Raw genomic sequence first — 21,287 nt, 5'->3', positions numbered from 1 at the left:
TCCTGGCCCTTAGGCTGTCAGCACAGATCTGCGGACACAGGGCAGTGCAGGAATGGGGAGAGGACGGTTAGCTGCAAGAGCAGTCGCACCATCAAGGGCAAGGGTTATCTCGAGCTGTTCCAGCAATTCTGAGCTTGTCTGCTCTGTGTTTTTAATGTATTCCCTGGGGCCGCATCATAAAGGCATGTCACAAGAGTTTGTTTATGATACCTCACAGAGAGGCTTTCTTCTTTGCTTGTAAGTGCTCCAGGGAAATGGCACAGCCTTCCCTGCAGCAGTCTCCTTTCACAGCACACGCAGCAGCGTGCTGCACAGCCAGCAGCCACGCTGGAGCGGCAAATGGGGAGGGCAGGGGGGGGCATGTTAGCTGGATCAGCTTTAAAGGTGACGTATGTTTGACCTGTCATACCACCACTGAAGATGGATTTTGCCGCCTTTTATTTCAGATGAAACATGAATACATGAAAGATTTTATTAATTTATTGAAATAAATAGAACTTTTTTGCTTAATGGTTATTTTCTATGACTTGTGGAAAGGTTCCAGTCTTTTAAAAAGCCTTCTTTGTTACTATTGCTGGGCAGCTTCTTCCCTCTCTGGGATTAAAGGGAGGTGGTATGGTAACTTGATCCACATCACAGGCATCCATGTCATGTCCTGTCTGTGTCTGAGCTTATTCAGTAACCCAAATGTGTGTATGTCACTGCACAGGGTTGAATTTAAGGAATTATATAAGCATTTGCAGGACTGAGGTTTCCCCCTTGACTCTAAGGTGTTCAGCACTACAACTTCCGATAGATTCACTGGGCGATGAAGTACATACATCTCCCAGTAAGTCAAAAATCCAAGTTTATGGATTTGCACCAAAGTCATTGAGAGATGGAATAGGAGCAAATTTTTAAAGGATTTATCTTCCCTTTTCGAAGATGTCTGCAATATTTATGGGTATCCTTTGCCCTACTTATGTACTTGACCTAACCCATGTGAAAGAGACACCAGCGTGGATGCAGTCAGACCTGTCCCTTGTGGTTTTGAGAGCAGATAAAAGGGCACTTGAGGTACAGTCTGTGTGTTCTCTGCTAGTCTGATAATGTCTCTTTTATTACAAATCTTGTAATTTATTATATTTGTTTAAATGCTGCAATTCCTATTTACTTGAGGAATATATGATCCATTCCTTAACGCTTCTGAAGTATTTTACACTAAATCTCTTTGTAGGTGGTCTTTGAAACAAATGAGGCAGGACTGAAGAAAACTATAAGTACAGCTCTGAAAAGAAGGAAAGGCTTTTAAAGAAATGCTTTTTTCCCCCTTTCAAAAGTCTAAGTCTTTTGGGTGTGCCAAAATTACATTTTTTTTCTTTACATAAAGAAGCATTTTTAAAATGAAAGCTGAGAAGTATATGTGATCATTTGATTCAAGAAACTCAGTGTTAAGGAAGTGTCACAGAGCTCACAAGAAAATAAAGACAATTGGCAGCACTGAAGAAAGAAAATTGTTAAAGAAATGATGTGGTATTGAGTACAGGTTCACAGGATTTTGGAATAGGAATGTTCTATGTAAATCAAGCAATTTGGTGGTAACATAAAAGAGGAATACCAAAGAGGAAAAGCAAGCTGTGGCCCTGCTGAGTCTTGTAACCAGTTCTATCAGGCAGAGTCCTGCTTTTCCCCAATACCTTGTGTGCATGCAGTGGAGTTTGCACACAGAATTCGCTGCACCGTATGAACTGCCCACAAAAGTTTATGCGTATGCATGACTCTATGCTTGGGCTAAAGTAATTTCAGGATTGCAGCCATATAATGTACAAATCTCGGTGAAACTTCATCCTTAAGGGTAATTGGGTGTGGATGATTGAGCCAATCTTCAGCTTGTTTAGAGTCAAAAGCATCATCTGTTGTGTTTAGCTAGCCATTTTCCTATGTTTCTTACCCTGAGCCAGAATTACAAGGAAAATCTTTGTTCTTTTTCTAATCTGTTTGGAAGCAAAGCAAGAAACCTTGTCACACCCTGTTCTTGTGAGAATTCCTTTGCTAGGAAAAGCGTCCGAATGTGGAGAAATTTACCTAAACTTGACATTCCTACTCATTAATCAGTCCTATTAAAAGTATCAAAAACCTTCTTCATTTTTCTCTTCAGTAGAAAGTAGATTATTAACACAACAGTAAACTTTGTCCTTTCTGTATTTCTCACCTTTGGTTAACATTTAACTTGCAGAAACTTAATCTCTTATATTCTGAGATCTGACAAGACTGTCATATGTAAGGCAGTGTGCGAGGGAAAAGGAAACAGTGGTGCTACATGGATAGAATAACTCATCTATGTTGTGATGTATACAGGAGTATCACAGAAACCTGATGACTTAAAAAACCCCAAACTACCTTATTCAGTATAAGATTCCACTATCCCCCAAGCTGTTCCCCTAGTTGTAAGACCAAAAATAATAAATGCAGCAAATGATTTGCTGGAATTTCCTACTTAAAATAATGTGGTATATTCACATATTTAAATACAACTTCATGGCTGCAAAGTATTTAGTGTTTTGAATGGACTGTGGCGATACTTTCAGGATTCTTGCAGAACTGTGATACCCATCTTGATATAGCATGTATGATTTAAATCCTTGCTGAAGTGAGGACTTAATAAAAATATATTCGCAGAGCTTTTCAGTCCCAACCAGTCACTTTTATCACTGCCTTTTTATTTTTTCAGTTTCTTGTGCAAGCTATTAATTTTTCAAGGTAACGGAGGTTTTGAAGGAATCACTTATGAAAATAGGACATCTTATTTGTGCTATAAGGTCTGATCTTTACTTAATATTTAGTCAAACTGCTGCTGGTTCTGTTGCCTAAGTAAAATTTTTCAGGGTTGGGCCAGCTGCTGAAGAGTTGCTTTATAGAAAGGCTATTTATGACTGGTCAGTATTTTTTTTAATGCTGTGAAACATTTTTTCAAGGTATTTATAGTGTTAATCTATTTGATTATTTTTTTCCCCCAGCATTTGAAGAGGGTGGGGGAGTGGCTTTTAAGTTCATTTCCTGGTTTTTATATAAATTCTTGAGAGCTGTGTCATACTACTTTCTGTAAATGATTGACATTAAACTGACCTTTATAAAGGAACTAAGAGAATAAAACTTGTTTTTAGGCCAATTTTTTGTCTTTCCTTTTCAATTTTAGGAAACACATTATTTCTCCAAAACAATACAGGTCAGTGTGCAGTATATTTACAAGGGGTTTAGGCCGAATTATAATTTTAAATATATAGTGTGATACTCCTTTTTTGTGTATTCTATTTTAAACAAATCCTGCTCAGTGAAAAAAAAAAAAAAAAGTACTTATGTGAGCAAAATTCAAATGAAATTCAGCCAAATCACAACAATAAAAGTGGATAGTAGATTTCAATTTTACACGTAGAGAGCATATGATATTTTTTCTAGTTTTAATTTTACTACATAGCGGATTCATTCTTTCAGACTAAAATCTTGCAGAAACAACAGTCAAATAGAAGATTGCTGAGAATAAGAAAAGTGATAGAAACTGGAAACAGGTATTCAAAGAAGTGTTCTTAAATGTTGTTCACTTAAGGTTTTTTCTAGATCTTTTTCCATTACTGGGTACATCAAAACAGTCATTGCTTAAGAATTAATCCAATATAAGTTATACACTTGACTGCTTTCCTCTTGACTAAAGTGAACATTCAGATGAATTCGGTAGGAAAACTGGAGTTGTTCAAGTTTAATTCTTTAAATTTCCAAATACTGAAAAAGATACAATGTATTTTGTCTTAAATAAGTTTCTAAAAACTTTTTTAAATTTTTTTTTCTTTCTAGAAATAAAAATAGCCCACCATCTCACCCAGTCCTGTCTTCCATATCAGTTCTTTTTTGCTATCATCTAGGAACTGCTGTAAAAGGCTCGTTTCTAATCACAATACTGAGAATCCCAAGGATTATTCTCTTGTACCTTTATAGTATCCTAAAACAAAAGGTAGGTGTATACTTCTGTAACACTATAAAAATAGTAGCTAGAAGGTGAGATTCATGAAAAAAATAGCGTGAAGAATATACTTCTTGCTTAAAGATGGATGACATGATGTAGATTTTATATTTTATACCACTTCCTTCATTAAGAAAGCTTCCCCCCCAACTCAGATATCAGTACTTCCTTTTTTTCTGTCAACTCAGATAACTTTAAAAGCAGAAAAAAATGACATTAAAACCTACCTTTATTTAGTGTTTGTATATAAAAGTTTTTATTAAAAATAAAGGGAAAATTTGGCAGAATGCTCTATTTAAAAATTTTGCATCATAACTCTTAAAAAAAGCAAAGGTAAGAACATTAATTCTTGCATATAAAATATCATACAGAAAATATGTCGTCTGCCTTGTAATGGGAGTTTATAGAAAGAATGTATGAAATAGGAACTATTCCAGATATTTGTGTAGGATCCAAACCACGTCTTTTAAGGTATATAAAAAATACAGCTGGACTATTTTGATTGTTGCTTCCCTTCTTTCTATCTTTCATACATCTCTGCATCTCTTCTCTTCTGCTGAAAACATACCACTGCAGTTAGCTCTGGCACTTTGGCAAGGAGAGAGGACTGTCATGACTGCACAGCTCTGATTTTAGAGGAATAGTTAGGCAAAGTTTTTAAATTCAGGTCTTTCCTCTAGAGCTTACCTTGGCCTTCAAGCATGTTATGTATAGTTATAACAGGGTATTTATATTCCCCATCCCTGGTACCTATGAGGCATGTCTATGGGGTATAGTTTGGTATTGCTTAAATAAATGCCCCTTACCTGAAAGCTCTGTAAGTGTCTGGGTTTATGTCACTTTTGTGCGAAAGCCTTTGTTACAAAGCTCGGTGCATTGGGTCAGCTAGGAACTTTCTTTAAACATGATTGATGAATGAGATGAGCTGGGCTAGACAGAAGATAGTTTTCTACCTCTAGAGGAGGCAGAATAAGCAGTCTTGCTGGGTACACTGTTTTGCAACACGAATAGCTGTAAAAGATTTAACTAGCAAAGGAAGTATTGTGTCTATAGCAGTGCAGTACGAGCTCCTTTTGGTCCAGTTGCCGAGCATTCAGCTGAGGATGTGACGTGGCCCATAGCCGTAGCTGCTGCTAAAGAGGCTATAAAGTGCTCTGGCCACCTTATGTCCCCTGTCTGCTGAAGGAGCGCCCCCCCCCCCCCCAAGTAAACTTGCTCCTTCCCATGGGAGAAAGGATAGGCTATGGCCCCTTTCCATTGAGGCTGTCTTCCACAAAGGGCCAGAGTAGTGATACTAAAGGATGGAGAAGTGATGCTGCACTCGTGTAGAGCTCACCCAGACTTTGCTACCCGTGCAAAAAATGCTGCTGTTTCCTGTGAACAGTAGGTAAATTCGCAGATGTGTTGTACACAGCTGTCTTCAAGCAGAATCAGAGAAGAGATGGCAGTTAAGTCCCTTGCTCTAGGTTTTTAATAAAGAGTACTTACTGAGATTGATACAGTTTTAGTAAAATCATCTGTCCGGCAATACATGGCAAGATTAAAAGTATTTCTTTGCTGTCAGGAATTTGCATGTACAGTTGCCATTTTAAAGGAATTATTCCTGGAATATTTTCAAGAACTTCTTTGGAAAAAAGTTGGGAGGTTTGTGGTTTCTGCACAAACAGTGGTAGCTGTGGGGACCTGAGGTTTTCATATAGCTCTGCTTTCCAAAACAAAACAAAAACATTGTGACCTCTGGAAAAAGAAGGTTAAAAAGTCTCAAGTATCACTGAACTGAACTTCCTTTTGCCGAGGAAAACATCCAGTTATTACATTTGGAAGGCTACCATGGCTACCAAGATGCCTTTTTCTTGTCTTGCTTGGCAAAATCTTTATATGATGAACAATTCTGAGCTTATCATGTGATGGGGGTGGGGGAGGGGGTGGAAAAAACACTGAGCTTTGCTGCTGTTTTTTGTGTATAATTAATATAGATTAATGGTCTGTTCTAATACATGCTTCTTCCTCCTGTCCTGAAAAAATAATGTATGCTCTGAGTCAATACACACACGTGTGCATACAATTCCTTCTGCTCATTTTATTTTTGTTCATTAGGGTACCATTCATTTCAGAACTGTGAATGTTTTTTGATAAACAAAAAAGTTAAAAATCTGTCAGTGTACTCCCTGATCACTGCAAAGTACTGTAAGGGTTACTGACTTGCCTGCCTGTTTTGTTCTCCAAGCAGCTGTTAGCTCATAAAGCTGCTTGCAGCACTTATTTTCTTTTCCCAGAGAAGAATCTTCCATCCACAGGAAGAAAAAAAAAAAATGCTCAGCTCATCAGTCATTAATACTGAAGGGTCTGAATTAAAAACAGTTCCTGTAATCCTAAAGGAAATATCTGCTGCCTAAGTGAATGTTTTATTAGAGGAGTCAGTCACCTGAAAAACAAGTTTTTCTAAAATAGCAGTCTGTTTGGGTCTAATTCTGTGTCCAGTAACCAAACATTTCATTCTATTGCAGGAGAGTGCATGTGCAAAGTGCCTGTTCAAGTGCTGTTTCTGCTGGTTTTGGTGCCAGGAAAGTTTCTTAAGATACTTTAACCAGGTACACTCTATCATCTCTCTGTCACTCAGCTGTCTGCATACCTAGTCTAGAAACCGTGTGTGAATGCTAGCTCCGCTTAGCACGACTAAAGCAACATCCAGTGCACGCAAGCCAGAGTTTCCTGCTGGTCACCTAAACTAAACGAACACGTTTCAAGTGTAGATGGAACTTGTTGCAGGGAAACAGGGAGCTGACAAACATGCACAGTGCAAAACTCTAGAAAACTTAATACAGCCTGAGACAACCCTTTCAGAGGGTCATGTGCTGTTTCTGTAGGTAAGACGACTTAAGGTTTTGTTGTGCCAGACAGGCTACTGAAATACAGAGGGTCCAAGGTGGAAGGAAGCAATGGAGAAGAAAGAAACCCGCCTGGAGATGTGTCATTAAACTAGATACAGTATTTTCCACCTGAATAAAGTCCTGAATAAAGAAACTTGAACTCCTGGCTGATTTCCATTATCAATATATCTGGGAATATGATCTGTGATGAAAAAGCCAGATGATATAATACTCTCTTTCTTTGAAAGACATCTTTGTTTTGTTAGCAGTTCTGTTTCAGAAGTGGTTTTATTAGAAATGGATGATTCCTGACATGCAGCAGTTTTTCAGATACTTGACTCCTGCTTTTTCCTTCCTGATCCCTTTCTCCAAATGTTTTCCAGCTCTATATACATCGTTGTAAATAGTTAATTTTTCTTTTTGTCAGTCCCCTTTTGTTATCTCTGGTGACTGTGGTATTCTTAATGTGAAAGGGAATCAGATGTTCCTGCTGATTCCTAACTCTGACTGTTGTGTTCTTTGTTCTCATTGCTGAGGGTAGCAGTGAAGTAAACAAGGCAATTCTGATAAAGGGTCTGACTTCTTCTTTAAAGCAGCTGCATAAATTAAGCTTAATCTTGGACAACTATGAAGAGAAAGTCTTTCACTTCTGCCTGGATTAAATACTTGTGCAGTGAAGTCCCTGGTTCTGGACAATGAATTTTCCAGACTTACATTTTTAGGTAGATCTTATGGTCACTGACTTGGTGAGGAGTCTCAGAGTTCGTTTTGACTCCAGGGTTTCCATTTGTAGTCACCTTTTCCTCTTGGCTTCCTGCCTTTCAAAGAGATATCCAGCATCCTAGTGTTTACTTTCTCCAGCTGTTTTATGCTATGTGCTTGTTAAAAGAAGAATTAATTACTGTAACGTTCTTCCTTTTGTTTCAGAAGGCTGTATTGTAGTTTTTGTTCCCTTAGAAGATTTCCTGTTTCCTGATCTATTGTAGGCAAATTTCTGGTTTTATATGAGTTGTGGTTTTTAACCTAATGGTCATAATAGTGTGTTTGCTGTTAGATAATTGCCTGGTTGAACATCTTTTTGGCAAAGGTGATGGTGTTCCAAGTGCTCCAAGTCCAGGGCAATTTGGGCGAGGGTTAGAGGAGAAGAAAAGCAAGAACACACTTTAAGATTTTAATAGAAATTTTATCTGTATGAAGGGCTAACATTGGTCTTAGATTATTGAATTTCACAGATAATTAATGTATCTAATTATTTTTTTCTTTTTTTTCTATAAAGAATGGATTCAAGCCTATTTCTTAAAAAAAAATTGGCTAAGGCTGAAAATCATTGTCTTCAGTTTTGTAGTGTCTGCAGCAAAATGTAAAGAGGGGAAAAAAGGAAAAAAAAACCCAAGCTTGCAGTTTTAAGCAGCTTAAGCTGCTGGGTACAGCCTTGACATTTCACATGGATGTTAAATGTGGACTTAGGAGGGGTTAAAAAATTGCTTATACCTATGTTTCTAACATTTTTGAAAGTATATTTGGGTTCAAATTTTGATTTTTGTGTGAGTTGAAATGACTGAAATGTGGGACAGCTTTTACAAAAAGTTGGTCCAAAGCTCATTGTGTGAGTTAACATTCCTTACTATATTTTTGCCTTTTATTCTGGTATTACTTCCACTGTAGTAACAAGCATATAATTACCTGAAACTCTTAAAAACAAAAACAAAACAAAACAAAAAAAAAGCCTTCCCCATCACTTCTGTGCTGTATTCTTCTTGTTATATTGCTTAGATGACTTAAATTCCTTCTCCTCCTTCATTCACAAGTTTAATGAGGATTAAACAGAGCCCCTTGTTTTCCCTCTGGGAAACTTGCAGACGAGAAACAGGTGCTGGAGGAAGTAACGCTGGTGACAGCGCGAGCTTTGTTCTTCCCATGCAGCTTCAACTAAGTGCTCTGTTACATTATCAGAGTACTTTTCGGGCTGTGGTGCCATCTCTCAGGTGGGATTTAGCACAGAGTTTGGTAGTTTCACACATCCTTGAAGTGACTCATTCTTTGCAGGCTCAGCTAAATTTTATTCAGCTCTCCTGGAACTTAACTGAAATGGGGAAAAAAGGTACCCTGGCATCTTCCCGCTGTGACAGAGTGCTGTGCTAGATGCTGACAGTTGGCATATTTGCAGTGGCAGTTGTTGGAAGAGGGATAATGTAAACCCAGCGTCCTGTGCAGATTGCCATGTGGATGATTACGTTCTGCCTTCCTAAATTTCTCTTGGATTTGCAACTGGATCCTGTGCTAAACTGTGGTGTAGCGTTGCTATGTGCTGTTAAACAGTTCACTCCTTAAGCTGTTCCATTTCAGTCATGGGCAAAGTGATTCATGTGTGTGTATAATCCATTAGTAACAATTGTAAAGCACTCTGGGTTCTATCTGGATGAAAAGTGCTTTGTGAATATAAAGTCATTATCCTTACTTGACAGTTCTGTTTGCCAACACTTGTCAGAATTACCACAGATTTTTCATCTTCTGGCTCTGATGGTTTCAGTATGTTCCAGATAAACATATCCAATCATCCCAAGTAAAAGCTGGGAGATTGAAATTTGTCTTCCATAAAAAGAATATACTGTGTTTTTATTTAATGTGGTTTGGGACCTACAAGGTCTGTCTGTCTCCTGCTTTCTTAAATTGTAGTGGCAGTCTTAACTTTTGATACATCAGAACGCTCACTTTTTCCCCCCCTTTACAGCCTTGTTGCAATGACTATTTTTTAAACAATATATCTATTTCAGGATAGTTTTGCTTTTCTGTGTCTGCTTTGGGTTCATCCTCAGCCAGCTGGTGAGCAACCGCTCCACAGCCCCCCGTGGATGTCTGGCGGAGCTGCTGAGCAGTGTGCGGTGTCTGTGCTTCCACCCGCGCAGTTCCTGCCGTGCAGCCTTGCGGGCCCTGGGGTCGCCGTCACCGAAGGCAGCGATGTGTTAGTTTGCATGTGCTGGTACTGAGACCCTTCACTGATACTGAAAACCAGCAACTGTCTAGCGTGAAAAAACAGAAGCAAGTCTGTCTAATGGTCGTATATCCATGGCCGTTGGTTGTCTCTTAAGCTTTGGGTGGAAGCCTATCAGGAGGCTGTGGTTAAATGCCTTGTGGAGAAGTGACCTAGATAAAACCAAAATTAATGCATGCTAATGTAAGCACAGTTCTCCTCTGCACTGCCAAACACACTGTGCCTCACCCATCAAGTACTTCTTTTTCTTCCCAAAAACAATACTGCATTTTAATGTTACTGGAAAAATTGATTCTAGATGTTAAGGTAAATTTTCAATCATTTGAAAATACAGTTGGCTAAAATGTTCCTCTTCAATGAAATTACATATTTTTGCTTTCCCTCTAGAGGCTTTATGTATGTTATAACAGGAAATAATTCTTAGGTCTTTACTTGCTCCGTTAGGGTGAATTGCATAGGGGATAGAGGTGAACAAGGCTGACTAATTCTTGCTTTGATACCTTTTGCCTCTCCCCTATCCCATTTAAAAAAAAATAAAAAAAAAATGTTGGGATTTCAGAAATCCTAAATTAGAACATTGTCACGTTAACTGCAGAAGCCACTGTAAGCACCTCCAGTAACGATGTAATCACGATGCAATGGGCACTTAAAGCAGGATCCTTGTGGTCCAACCCCTGTAGCTGAAATGGAGCCCAGGCGTAGCAGTGTGATGCTGCAGGAAAGGACAGCCAGCTGCCCTCCGAGGAAAAGCTGGGTTGGTCCTGCCCACTGGGTGACAGCTAGGGAGGGAGCAGATGACCCACAGAGTAGGAAGCAAGGAAGGTCGAAGGACAAGATTTTCTCCACTAAGTCCAGACTGCAATTTAAGGTGGAATGGAAATAAAGGAAAGTTGTGCTTCTTGGACTGCTTGGGAAAATCCAGGAGGCTAAGGAAGGTTTTCTTACAGATGGTAATTAGCCTAAGAATAACCCCCCTCCCTGTTTCTGTATTAGCTGTTTGCTTGTCAGTTGGAAGTAGGGAAGGAGAATATTCTCCGTGTGTTTGTCAACCACGGGACAATAAATAGCTGTCTGCTGGCAAGGCTGCAGAAAGGGCAGATTGAGTCCTGGAATGTGTGAGATTAAATACTTGCACCAGGAAGAGGGGGATAAACGGCGTTGTGCAAGTTGCTGGTTAGGTGATCAGCCTTATCTCGTGGCGGGGGGCTGGGTTATCCTGATGTGTCTGCTTTCACAAGTGAAGGCCAAGAGCAAGCCCGTTAGCCATCAGTGAGTGTATCGAGAAGAGAAATAGCAGGGAGGGGTAAGACCTAAGACAAGATCAGCAAGAAGAATCAATAGATGTAAACTGTTCACGAGTAAATGTCTGGAAGCTGGAAGAAGGTTCCTGAGGACAAGAGGGACAACTGTCTGGAATAGCTCCAAATGTAAGGGCTGGGAGAGGGAAAAGCCCTAAGTAGTTTAAAGAGGGGGCTTTCCACTTAAGAGAAGAAATTGTATAATGTGCTAATAAATGGCTATAATGGAATAGCCAGGGACCAGAGTGCCTGAAAGTCCCTTCCAGTCTTACATGTCCACATCTCTTCAGTGGCGCCTCGCAGGCCCACGTTGCTCTGACTTCCCACCACTATTTGAGAGGCACGATACAGCTTTCTCACCGGGTCGCTGACTGCTGTGCGGCAGCCACAGAAACGTCACTGACTCTTGCTGCCACTGGATTTTGTTTTCTGAGGGAATTCCAGTGGCAGCTGTGACACTTGCAAGCTGAGACCCTTCGGAGTCCAGCCCGAGCTGCGCAGCATTGCACTGGGTGGAGCTACCCCGGGCAGCCCCGAGAGAGATGGCAGCAACAAGGTCACGTCGGGATGAAAACACCAGCAGAGCAGAAAAAGCTCAAGTGGGATGTGAGACCAGCGTGTCTCCTGCTTCTTTTTTAAGAAGGTTCCGTTGCTATGGCAATCCTCTCTTCCCCAAGCTCATTTTATTAAAGCAAGCCCTAGAACGGAGGGCTGAATTCAGCTGTTACACAAAGTGGCAGTTATTCTCAACAATTGGGGAACTTATGGCCTGGATCTGAGCCACAGCGCCTTTCTCATGAAACTAGCAGGTCAATTTTTCCAAGACCCTTGACATTCTGTGTTGTGAGGCACAGAAGGATGTATTCTTTAAATAGTTTTTTTTGCATACTGTGGTATTTGGAAATATGTAAACATTCACATTCCTTATTTATTCATCCTGACACTGAGAAACTAGTGTCTAGTTCCCAGGCTCCAAGCCAGAGGAAGCCTGTGTTCTTCACAAAGGTGGTTCTACAGTACCAACTTGCCGGTGCAAGGGTAAAGACTGTTCCTGACCCCCTCTCCCTCAGGCTGTCTGACCAACGGTATGCTATCTCTGCCATTATTACTTGCTTGTCCCCATAGCAGAGACCACCACTGTAAAACATCGATTCATTAAGCAAAGATAAAAACCATAATAGCTATACTGGGCCAGACTGAGCCTCCGTCTAGCTGTGTCCCATCTCCAGCAGTGGCTGTGGGTGAATGCTAAGGTAGAACGCGTGTGCATTTCCCTGTCCCCGTGCTGTTTCTGAATCTGTTTTCAGCCTAGGGACGTACTGAGCTGAGTATGTTTTCTGTGTGTTTGATCACTCTCGGTGGATTCCTTTTCCCTGAACTTTCCCAGACTCCCTTGAGCTCATGCAGCCTTTTAAGAGCTGAAGCATCCTTTGTCCAGCAGTTCACAGCTTACAGACTTACAGTAAGAAGCAATACCATCTGCTTTCAAATTTGGCTCCTGCTACATCGTATGGTCCTCCCTCTGCTTAGTCCTTGTTCTGGAAGAAACAGTGAGCCATCTAACTCTACCTACCCTCTCCACATTTATCCTGATTGTGTAGCCTTCTTACCACATCCTCCTTCAGTCGTCTCCTTTCCAGCCAGAACAGCCTGGTGCATACAGTTGTTCCCCAGACAGAAGACATTCCTGGATCATTTCTGCAGCCCTTCTTAAATGTTTTCAAGTCCACTAAAGCTTTTGTGCATGGGAAAAGAGAATACGTTCTGTAGAAAAACACCTTTAAGTAACCTGTTTGTAAATGATGGCAGGTTCTTAACTGACCATGGTCTACCGTCTTGGCCTTCGCAACTGTTTCCTCTTTGAAAGGGATTGGGTTGTTGCAACTGCAAAATTAATGGGATATCTAAGCTTTTTAGTCCAAAGTCCAAAATTATTTGCAAATACTGGTAATCGCTTGCGTGTTAGGATAAGGATGAGAAATCCCTTGATTTCATTTCTGTGCCATTCTGAGTTTCATGGAAGCATAAATTTGCTTAAATATTAGACATGCATTTTTAGTATTTAGTTGGAGTGTGTAGATTTCTATGTGGCTGGATGGGATCAGGGTATGGGGTCTGTATGGGAAACACGGGAATTACGAGAGAAGTGCATGGAGCCACAGTCTAGGCTGAACAAGAAACCCTCCAAATATTATTTTTTTTTTTCTTAGAAATGTATTTTTTGCTGAAAGGTAGAGATCACTTGGCAGAGTCCTTAGCTGGTACTAGTAACATTCTTGCTTCACTTAGGCCAATGACTAGTTCTGTAGCCTTCACCAGTTCATTCGTTTGTGTCTCTCTCATTCCTTCTGTAAGGTTGGGTTATTACCTGGCTGCCTTTCTTGCTTGGATGTTATGACTAGTTGATACTTACATGATTTGTTGAAGTTTTAACTGTTATAAAAGCCATTCTTTATTAACTGGTTTGTAAAATGTCAAATCCCTATGCAGGTACTATTCGGTCCCCAGCATTATTTTCAGTCTTTCCAAGATAACTGTTCTAGTTAATAAATATCAGAAATTCTTTTCATTGTGCATTCCTCGGATACCAAAGTGGCTAATTCAAGAGTCCAAACAAATGGTTATTTATTTTAAGTTTGGAAACAATGTTTGTGCAAGTGCATATGCATTTTCAACATTCTTTTTCATTTTTAAAACAGGACATTTTTTTCTATTTATAATGAGTACATAATCTCTGTTTAGTTTATTGGCAAAATTTATACTGACCTCACCAGATCAGGATCTGCTCTGTGAATTGAGTTTTTAAGGGACAGAAACAAACTTAGAAAACCCCTTTCCACTTTGTGTCTCCTTTTCCTGGCTGTTAATGGGAGTGATGAAACAGATGTAACTTCTGGCATGTTATAGATAGGTCTATCCACGTTTGAAATATGCAGTGACAGCTACAGGCGGAGGACAGAGAGGGAGCTTGATTTGAGGCCGTCTACCCTACACCTGTGCCCTGGGGAGATGGTGGCCGCAAGGCTGGCACTGGCCCTACTGGCGTGCCCACTCTCCTGCTGCCCCACGGCAGGCGCGGGATGGCTGCAGGCACCTTGCAGACCTGCCAGGTTGAGCGAGGCAGGTGGGACAAGGATGCTTCTCTTTCAGAAGTGTAGGCAAAGGTATTGTAGCCAACACCTGACCGAGGCAAAGAGTACACCTCTGCCGGTGCTGTTCTCCCGGGGGAAAGGGCCAGCGTCAGAATAAAGGAAAGTCATCACAGAAAGCATTTTTTCCTGCTTAGGAATGAAGCAAATTTGCTTGTTTAAACAGAATTTTATGCAGATACTCTACATGTTTCTATAGTGTTCAGTGGAGTCTTTGATTTTTCTTAGAAAATAAATCCATGGTCTGCGTTTATACTTTTTCCATCTATGCATGTGTTTGCTACTACGTGAGTATGGTATTTACAGAGTGTCACTGTTTGCTTCTACTCTTGGTTTTTTTGCTTGTTATTAGAGAAAAAAAAAAGTCATGTAAAAAATAAATAATACCCACAATAAAGAGACAAAGGATCTTTGCATTTAATTTCTTTCTTTCTCTGTAACGTTTTAAGATAGGATCGCTATAGCTTTACTACACAACAGTATGTGACAGAAATGGCTATGGGGTAAAACGACTCTGCAGAAATAAATTTTCTCTGCCTTCAGATATCTGAGGCTATTTGGTATTTTGATTTGTAAGTAAGAAAACACAGATTTTTCAGCAGGAGGTGTTTTGCAGTAGGCCAGTATAATTCACTTTCAGCAAACCAGTTACGGGCTTTTTTCACTTCCAGGTGAAGTAGAAAGTAATCTAAGCACCAAGTACATGTTGGGGTGTATAAATTCCTTCAGAACAGTAATCCCTTGCACATCGTGGTTCTTACTGACCGTACCAGACGGGACTACTGTTTTGTGGCATAATCCACTTTCTAATATTTTGAGTAAAGGGAAACTACTCAGAAAACTTGCTGGTAAAGCACAAAGCGTACATTTCAGGTGTTGAGTGCTGGTTTTCATAGCTGATCTTTTGGACACAGTTTAAAAACCTTGTTGAGAAGTTCCATAAATGGGACATATATGTCAGGTTATGCACAACAAGTGCTAAAATAATCCAATCCATGACGGTAAATATTGCATCCTCCCCATCTGTCTTAGAAAATTTCCACAAAAAGAAATAGTCTAAAATTCTCAGTACATCAAAAAAAATGTGAGTGCCCTTATTGCCTGAAATTCTGAGGGTTTTTTTTGTAACATAACATGCACTGGCCTAGTCCAGGGTCCTTTAGCTGCTCTTTTCCAGTTATTTTCACAATAGGTTTCATCATCCATTAAAGGGTTTATTTTATGACTATAGACAAAAGCTTGACTTCAGTAGCATAGGAATAGTTTGAAAAGGCCGTGTATAAAAGCTTTTTAATCATCGACTCCTAAATGACTTGATAATTACATAATTTGATTGTTCTTACAATCTTACTTACTTACGTAGTTTGCCAGCAGTCTTGGAGATAGATTCATAGAAAATAAGGAAGTAAGTTTGTATAGCGTGACTCCAGGTAAGTAAGTGTTTTCTGGTAATTGTGTCATATTCATTAACAAAAATCAGGGTGGAGAACTTTGGTGTTTTAAAATAAATTCTGTAAAGGTGGGTTCAGAAATGTATTTAGTCACTGTTCTGGCATTTGCTAATGGTGGAAATTATGTAAAAAACCCATTTGAAGTTAGAAGCATAGTTGTTATAGTCACTTAAATTAAAATTGCCATATTATGCAAAATAACTCTTTATATTCATGAAGTCAATATTTCCGAATAGAATGTAAGGCTTTGCATTTTGCTGAAGTAAAATCAAGATTATAAGAGTCTTTCCTTTCTCACTGCATTATTATCTTCTTTCATTTCAGCATGCATACACAACTACAGCCATAAATGGGACAAATTTTTGTACATCAGCAAAGGATGCTGTCTTTATTTTGGCGAAGAATTCTGCTAAACTTACATCCATTAGCTGTTTTGGAGATTTTATCCTATTTCTAGGAAAGGTATGAGTAAGAAGAGTATTCTGTAAGAAAGAAGTGAAAAAACAGGGTTCAATTCTCTTCTACCTAAAGCAAATAAGGTTTCTCTCTGTTAAACTCAGTGTTGTTAATGGTGTAAACAGAGTCCAGGAGAGAAGATAATGTTTGAGGAATTTAATTCTTTTCATAGTCTTTACAGAGTTATTTTCTTGTATTACAGCGGTGTCCTTGGCCACTTTGACAGTACCCATTGCAGTCAGTCTTTGGTAAATACATAGTAAAGGATTGCCTCTGCCCTACAGAATTTACTCATTGAACTGAACACAAAGTGTGAAACTGTGTGATGCCAGAAACTGCATAGCTATCTCCCAGACGAGATGTGCTGTTAAAATATCGGCTGTAATGGATTTGCCTTAGGGTTTGGGGGGGTTGGGTTTTTTTAAGAAACATTTCTACATTATTAATGAGGCCGCATTTCTCTCTCGCTGCCCTTTACAGGTGTTTGTTGTATGTTTTACTGTTTTTGGAGGATTAATGGCATTTAACTACCATCGGGAGTTGCAGGCTTGGGTAGTCCCCCTGTTGCTGGTTGGATTTTTTGCCTACGTGATGTCCCATAGCTTTCTGTCTGTGTTTGAAGTGACAGCGGATGCCATGTTCCTTTGCTTTGCTATTGATATGGAAACAAATGATGGATCTGCAGAGAAGCCATACTTCGTGGATCAGGAACTACTGGTAAACCCCAATAATAACAGCAAAGATATCTGAGCCATTCTAAGCTTTTGGGGGACTTTTTCTTTCCCCAAGACCTAGGAGTTTGAACCCCCAGCCCATGCTATTTCCTTTCCAACACCTTGGAACAGGCTGGGCTCAGGGATACAAATCGTAAGTGAATTTATGAACTGAAGTAAACGGCTCCTTCTGACTCCTGTGTGCTAGCTATGACCTGCTGCTTTCTCTTAGACCATGCCCTGTCAGTAATGGCTGAATTTTTAGGCCTTATTAGATATATGTTCAATATATTGTTGGTAATTAAAAATATAAATTGATAGATGAGATAGCTGCAAAGATTGATCCGTGGGGTGCCCTAAGATTAGATTTTTATATTTGTTGTGACCTGCTGTACAGTGACGAGCAAGGATAAACAATAAGGAGCTTCTTGTTGCCAGCAGCAGGTCAGGGATCCATCCACATCCTATGGATGCTGTAGTTCTGAACAAACTTCATGCAAACTCAAGTTGTTCTGCTTCATACTTACACAGATTCTTTTGCCAGAATACTGTCTTCTGGCTCTTGATTAAATTCTTCTGCCTCTGGACTGGTTCTGTGTCTTTACCCTCATAGTTACTGTATTGCGTTACAAGCATTTCCATAGAGAATCATTATATAGCTAATAGTGATGGAGAGCTTTAGTTAATAGCTGTACTGATATATATGTGTATATATACGCCATCCCTTTCATATTAAGAGAATATCTGAAGATGCAGATGTTTTTTTCCTTTTGTGCTATTTTTACTAGTTCAGCCTTTTCCTTCATAAACCACGCAACAAAGAAGATTTTAGTGAATCATGAAAAACAAACTCAGCAGCCAGAATAGCTCATATGATACGAATGTTCTGGATGTGTTTCTTCAGGACAGTATCAGAAGAACTGCTTTGTTGGTTTTTTTTTAATGCTGCTGTTAGATTCCCTATAATGTTCATAGAATTTTGTTGAAAACAAAACCCAACAAAAAGGCAGCCTAAAGACAGGCTTAACCCTTTGTACAGAAGAAAGCAGATAGATATTCTTTGGCTTTGATTCAAAACAGTACTTAAGCACATGTCCCAAATAGGAATATGTTACTAAATGGAAAACTCTGAAGCCTTGACCTCTGTTCTCCCTCTGTTTTGCCAAATGCTAAAATACGTCTAAAGCCAATTCTCCTTCATGAAACAGGCTTTCCTTTCTCCACTTCCAAAATTTGTGGTAGTTTCTTTTTAACTCTGGTCTTAGTTTCTTGTAATTAGCCATGCCCTAGGGCCTCGGGTGAAGAGAGGATTTCCCACAGGGGTAAGAAGTCTTCCAAGCAGGGCAGGCTGTGTAACCTTGTATGGAAAAACTGGGGCTAGCATATCCAAACTCCTCCTCGTTGCATGATCAAGAGTAAGTTTGCTTACGTAGCCAAGAACTTGGAGTTTCCCAACACATGAAGGCATTTGACTTGGTACGTCTGTGTTACTGTTGGGTTACAAACATCTGGGGGTGGAAGGGAGGCTCCGTGGCCCTCAGGACAATATGCGGCAGTGGGCGGAGAGCTGGGTGAGGGATTTCAGGCAGCCGAGTCCTCATTCCTGTAGTAGGAGATGTAACAGATTCCTGGTTCACCCTGCTCAGTTGCAGTTATCGCCCTTGCTGCCTCTGCAGAGTCCCTCCTGGTATCACTCAGTGTCATCCAGCTAGGAACCAGCTGCAGTTTCTTAGCCCCGGGCTAATTATCTTCCTTTACTAGGTATTTTTATTTACGTAATGGTTTGCATTCCCGAATGATCTCACCCTGTTTTTTGCTTGTAGACCTTTGTGAGTCAGAGTAACAAGTTAACAGAAGGGCAAAAACACAGAAGCATGAGACCTTTCCAGGATAATGAAGATGGGATGGAGCTCCAACCTATGGTGAGACTGGAATGTGAGATACGTATTTCTCTGCCAGCTAATGTGTTTGCCTTTACATCCCAGGAAGCATGGACGTAGGCTGTCTTGTATCTCCAGGTGTCGCACAGCAATCAATATGCTGTACCCAGTATCCTGTTTTTCCTTCTATTGCTTTCCCACCTCAGGAAACCCTCTGCTGATGCGACATGGATGTGTTCTCATCCTTCTTCCCATTCCACAGCGTGCCCAGCAGAGGAAGAGAAGGATTGGACAAAGGCAAGGGGGTGGGAGATAAATATTATTCAGATAGTCCTGCACATGCCCACTGTAGCAAAGTCAGAAGAGTGGTCGCTGTTTGATTTCATGCTGGAGCTGCTGAGGTTCCAGAGCTGTAAGATCAGAGCTTAGAGGCCTTCCCTTTCCCCCCTCACCCCTTTTTTCTTTTTTTCTCTTTCTTTTCCATCAGTGTATATGTTTATTTACTCTGTTTTATGCTGGGGTAGAAAAGCTGAGGTGCCACACCCAGGCTTGGGAAAGTCCTGAGAGAAAATGCTCACTGACATCTGAAAAAAATATTGCAAATTGCCCAACCTGAGAAGCTGCACCAGCGAGTTCAGCATCGGGGCGGATTTTCCCCCAGCATGGGGGGGCCAGGCCAGGGCTGCCGAAGAGATTCTGCAGCAACAGCTATTCTGGCTCCTACGCTTGCTGGACACTGCTACTCGTGTCTTGTGCCCTCCGAGCTGCTGCTTACACATCTGTGATTTTTCTTTGTCTGCTTTCAAGAGGTACCAGGCTCTAGTGAACTGTCACGCAATCTTGTGGGCGTTCTGCTAATAGGCAGAGCACTGCTGCAGTTTATTGCTACAGCGAGGGATAGTTGTACTTGGGGTTTTTTCATTGTTTGGGTCTGTTATTGCATTCTTCAGGAATTTTTTGCTAAGCCCAGAAACTGTGGGGATGTGGGCGATTATTCCCTGCAAGAGGATTGTGGATTTGAGACACAAGAGAACCTTAATTATTTTCCCTGTTTGCTCTTACAGCATTTAAATGCAGTTAACAGGACTAGTGCTACACATTATTTGACTCCTTTTTTCTCTCTTTGTAGACTTGAATGTGAAGTGCACCAGGAAGTATGAAGGCAGACCAGCAATAGCAAAAACAGTCCTAGAAAAAAAGTAAAGGTTACCAATACCCCAGGAGAAAGTATTACTTCCCTAAATTTCTGTTGTACCTTCTGCACTGCTAAAATGACACACAATTTGTTTGTATGAATAAAGTATTTTGTGTGTCAGCACATCTGATTTTTAGTAATATACTTGTTTTGATTGTCTGAAAGTTAATAAACAAACTCCTTGTAAATTTCTATGTTGTCAGAGTAAAAATACAAAGTCGACAAGATTGTTGAGCTGTCATTTTTAGCTTTTTGGTGTATCAGCAAATATGGGGCTTTTTCATGCTTCTCTGGGAACACTGGGCCAGTCATCCCTGGACCAGTAAATGCAGAAACATTTGCAGAGGCACTCTGAGATTACTGTTTCCTGATGTATTCTGTACATCTGAACAGCCAGTGCAACCAATTAAGGAACAGCACTGAGCTCATTGATGGAAATTACCATTGACAGAAATTCTCTGAGTCAAGATAATTAATGGTTTTGAGGTAAGTGTCCGTCTTTTAATTATGTTCTTTTAAGAATGGTTACAAGTTAGTATCATAAACTATCCACTGGCTCATCTCCAAATGGCAGATGAGGAATAGTCTTTTTTTAAAAATAAACTACTTTCCCTTTGCAATTGAAAAGACAGAGCACAGAAAAATTTGTATCTGGATTTAAAGCTTGACAAAGAAGTAGCAAATGAGCAGTAGCTGGACAGAAATGAGATTAAAGGATGTTATGAATAATACTTTATAGAAATGTTAGCAGGAACATGGATGTGAAACCAAATATTATGGAGGAATGTAGTACTCTAAGGCTGTAGTCAGCAGAGGGACATGGTAAGTGCAGACATCTTTAAAGAAAACAAGTTTGTCGGCATTTTCGTGTGAGCAGTTTTGAGGCTTGTTTAAACTTTGTGCCTGGACCCCGGTTACAATACACTCGCGTGGGCTCCACCTCACTCTGAGTATGAGGTAGTTTTAGATTTTACTCAGTGGCACATGATTTTATTCTCTTTGTTCAAAAGCTCCTTTAACATTTTGTTTGAGGTGGGAAGATGACTTTGACCAGGGATTTTGGTAAAGTCCACATCAGCATAGGAAGTGGGACGTCACTGCAGGTAAGTGACTCCTAAGCTGCCATAATGAATAAATTGATAAACCCTTGATTAGTCACAGCTTGGAAGTGACATGCAGAAAAGCTCACTGACGGCCTGAATGACAAATCTGTTTCAGCCAAGTACTGTATCTGATCTCCCACTGTTGAGACTAGTTATTTGCTCGGGAATGCTAAGAAATACTTGCTT

General features: G+C 40.1%; 1 protein-coding gene across 1 annotated transcript in view; it reads left to right on the top strand.

Moving 5' to 3' along the window:
* SLC44A3 (solute carrier family 44 member 3) overlaps window positions 1-20,189 on the top strand; it is a 40,669-nt gene extending 20,480 nt beyond the window's left edge. Inside the window, exons 11-16 of the mRNA XM_040610680.1 lie at window positions 3,829-3,985; window positions 6,502-6,585; window positions 16,079-16,216; window positions 16,691-16,927; window positions 18,747-18,845; window positions 19,933-20,189. Coding sequence (XP_040466614.1) covers window positions 3,829-3,985; window positions 6,502-6,585; window positions 16,079-16,216; window positions 16,691-16,927; window positions 18,747-18,845; window positions 19,933-19,938 — 721 coding nt within the window. The 3' untranslated portion in view covers window positions 19,939-20,189. The remainder of the gene's footprint in view (window positions 1-3,828; window positions 3,986-6,501; window positions 6,586-16,078; window positions 16,217-16,690; window positions 16,928-18,746; window positions 18,846-19,932) is intronic.
* The last annotated feature ends 1,098 nt before the right edge of the window (window positions 20,190-21,287 follow it).

The sequence above is a fragment of the Falco naumanni genome, chromosome 11 (assembly GCF_017639655.2).
Source record: "Falco naumanni isolate bFalNau1 chromosome 11, bFalNau1.pat, whole genome shotgun sequence".
Taxonomy (NCBI): Eukaryota; Metazoa; Chordata; class Aves; order Falconiformes; family Falconidae; genus Falco; species Falco naumanni.
Note: the sequence above shows the minus strand (reverse complement) of the source record. Positions and strands in the feature narration are given on the sequence as shown.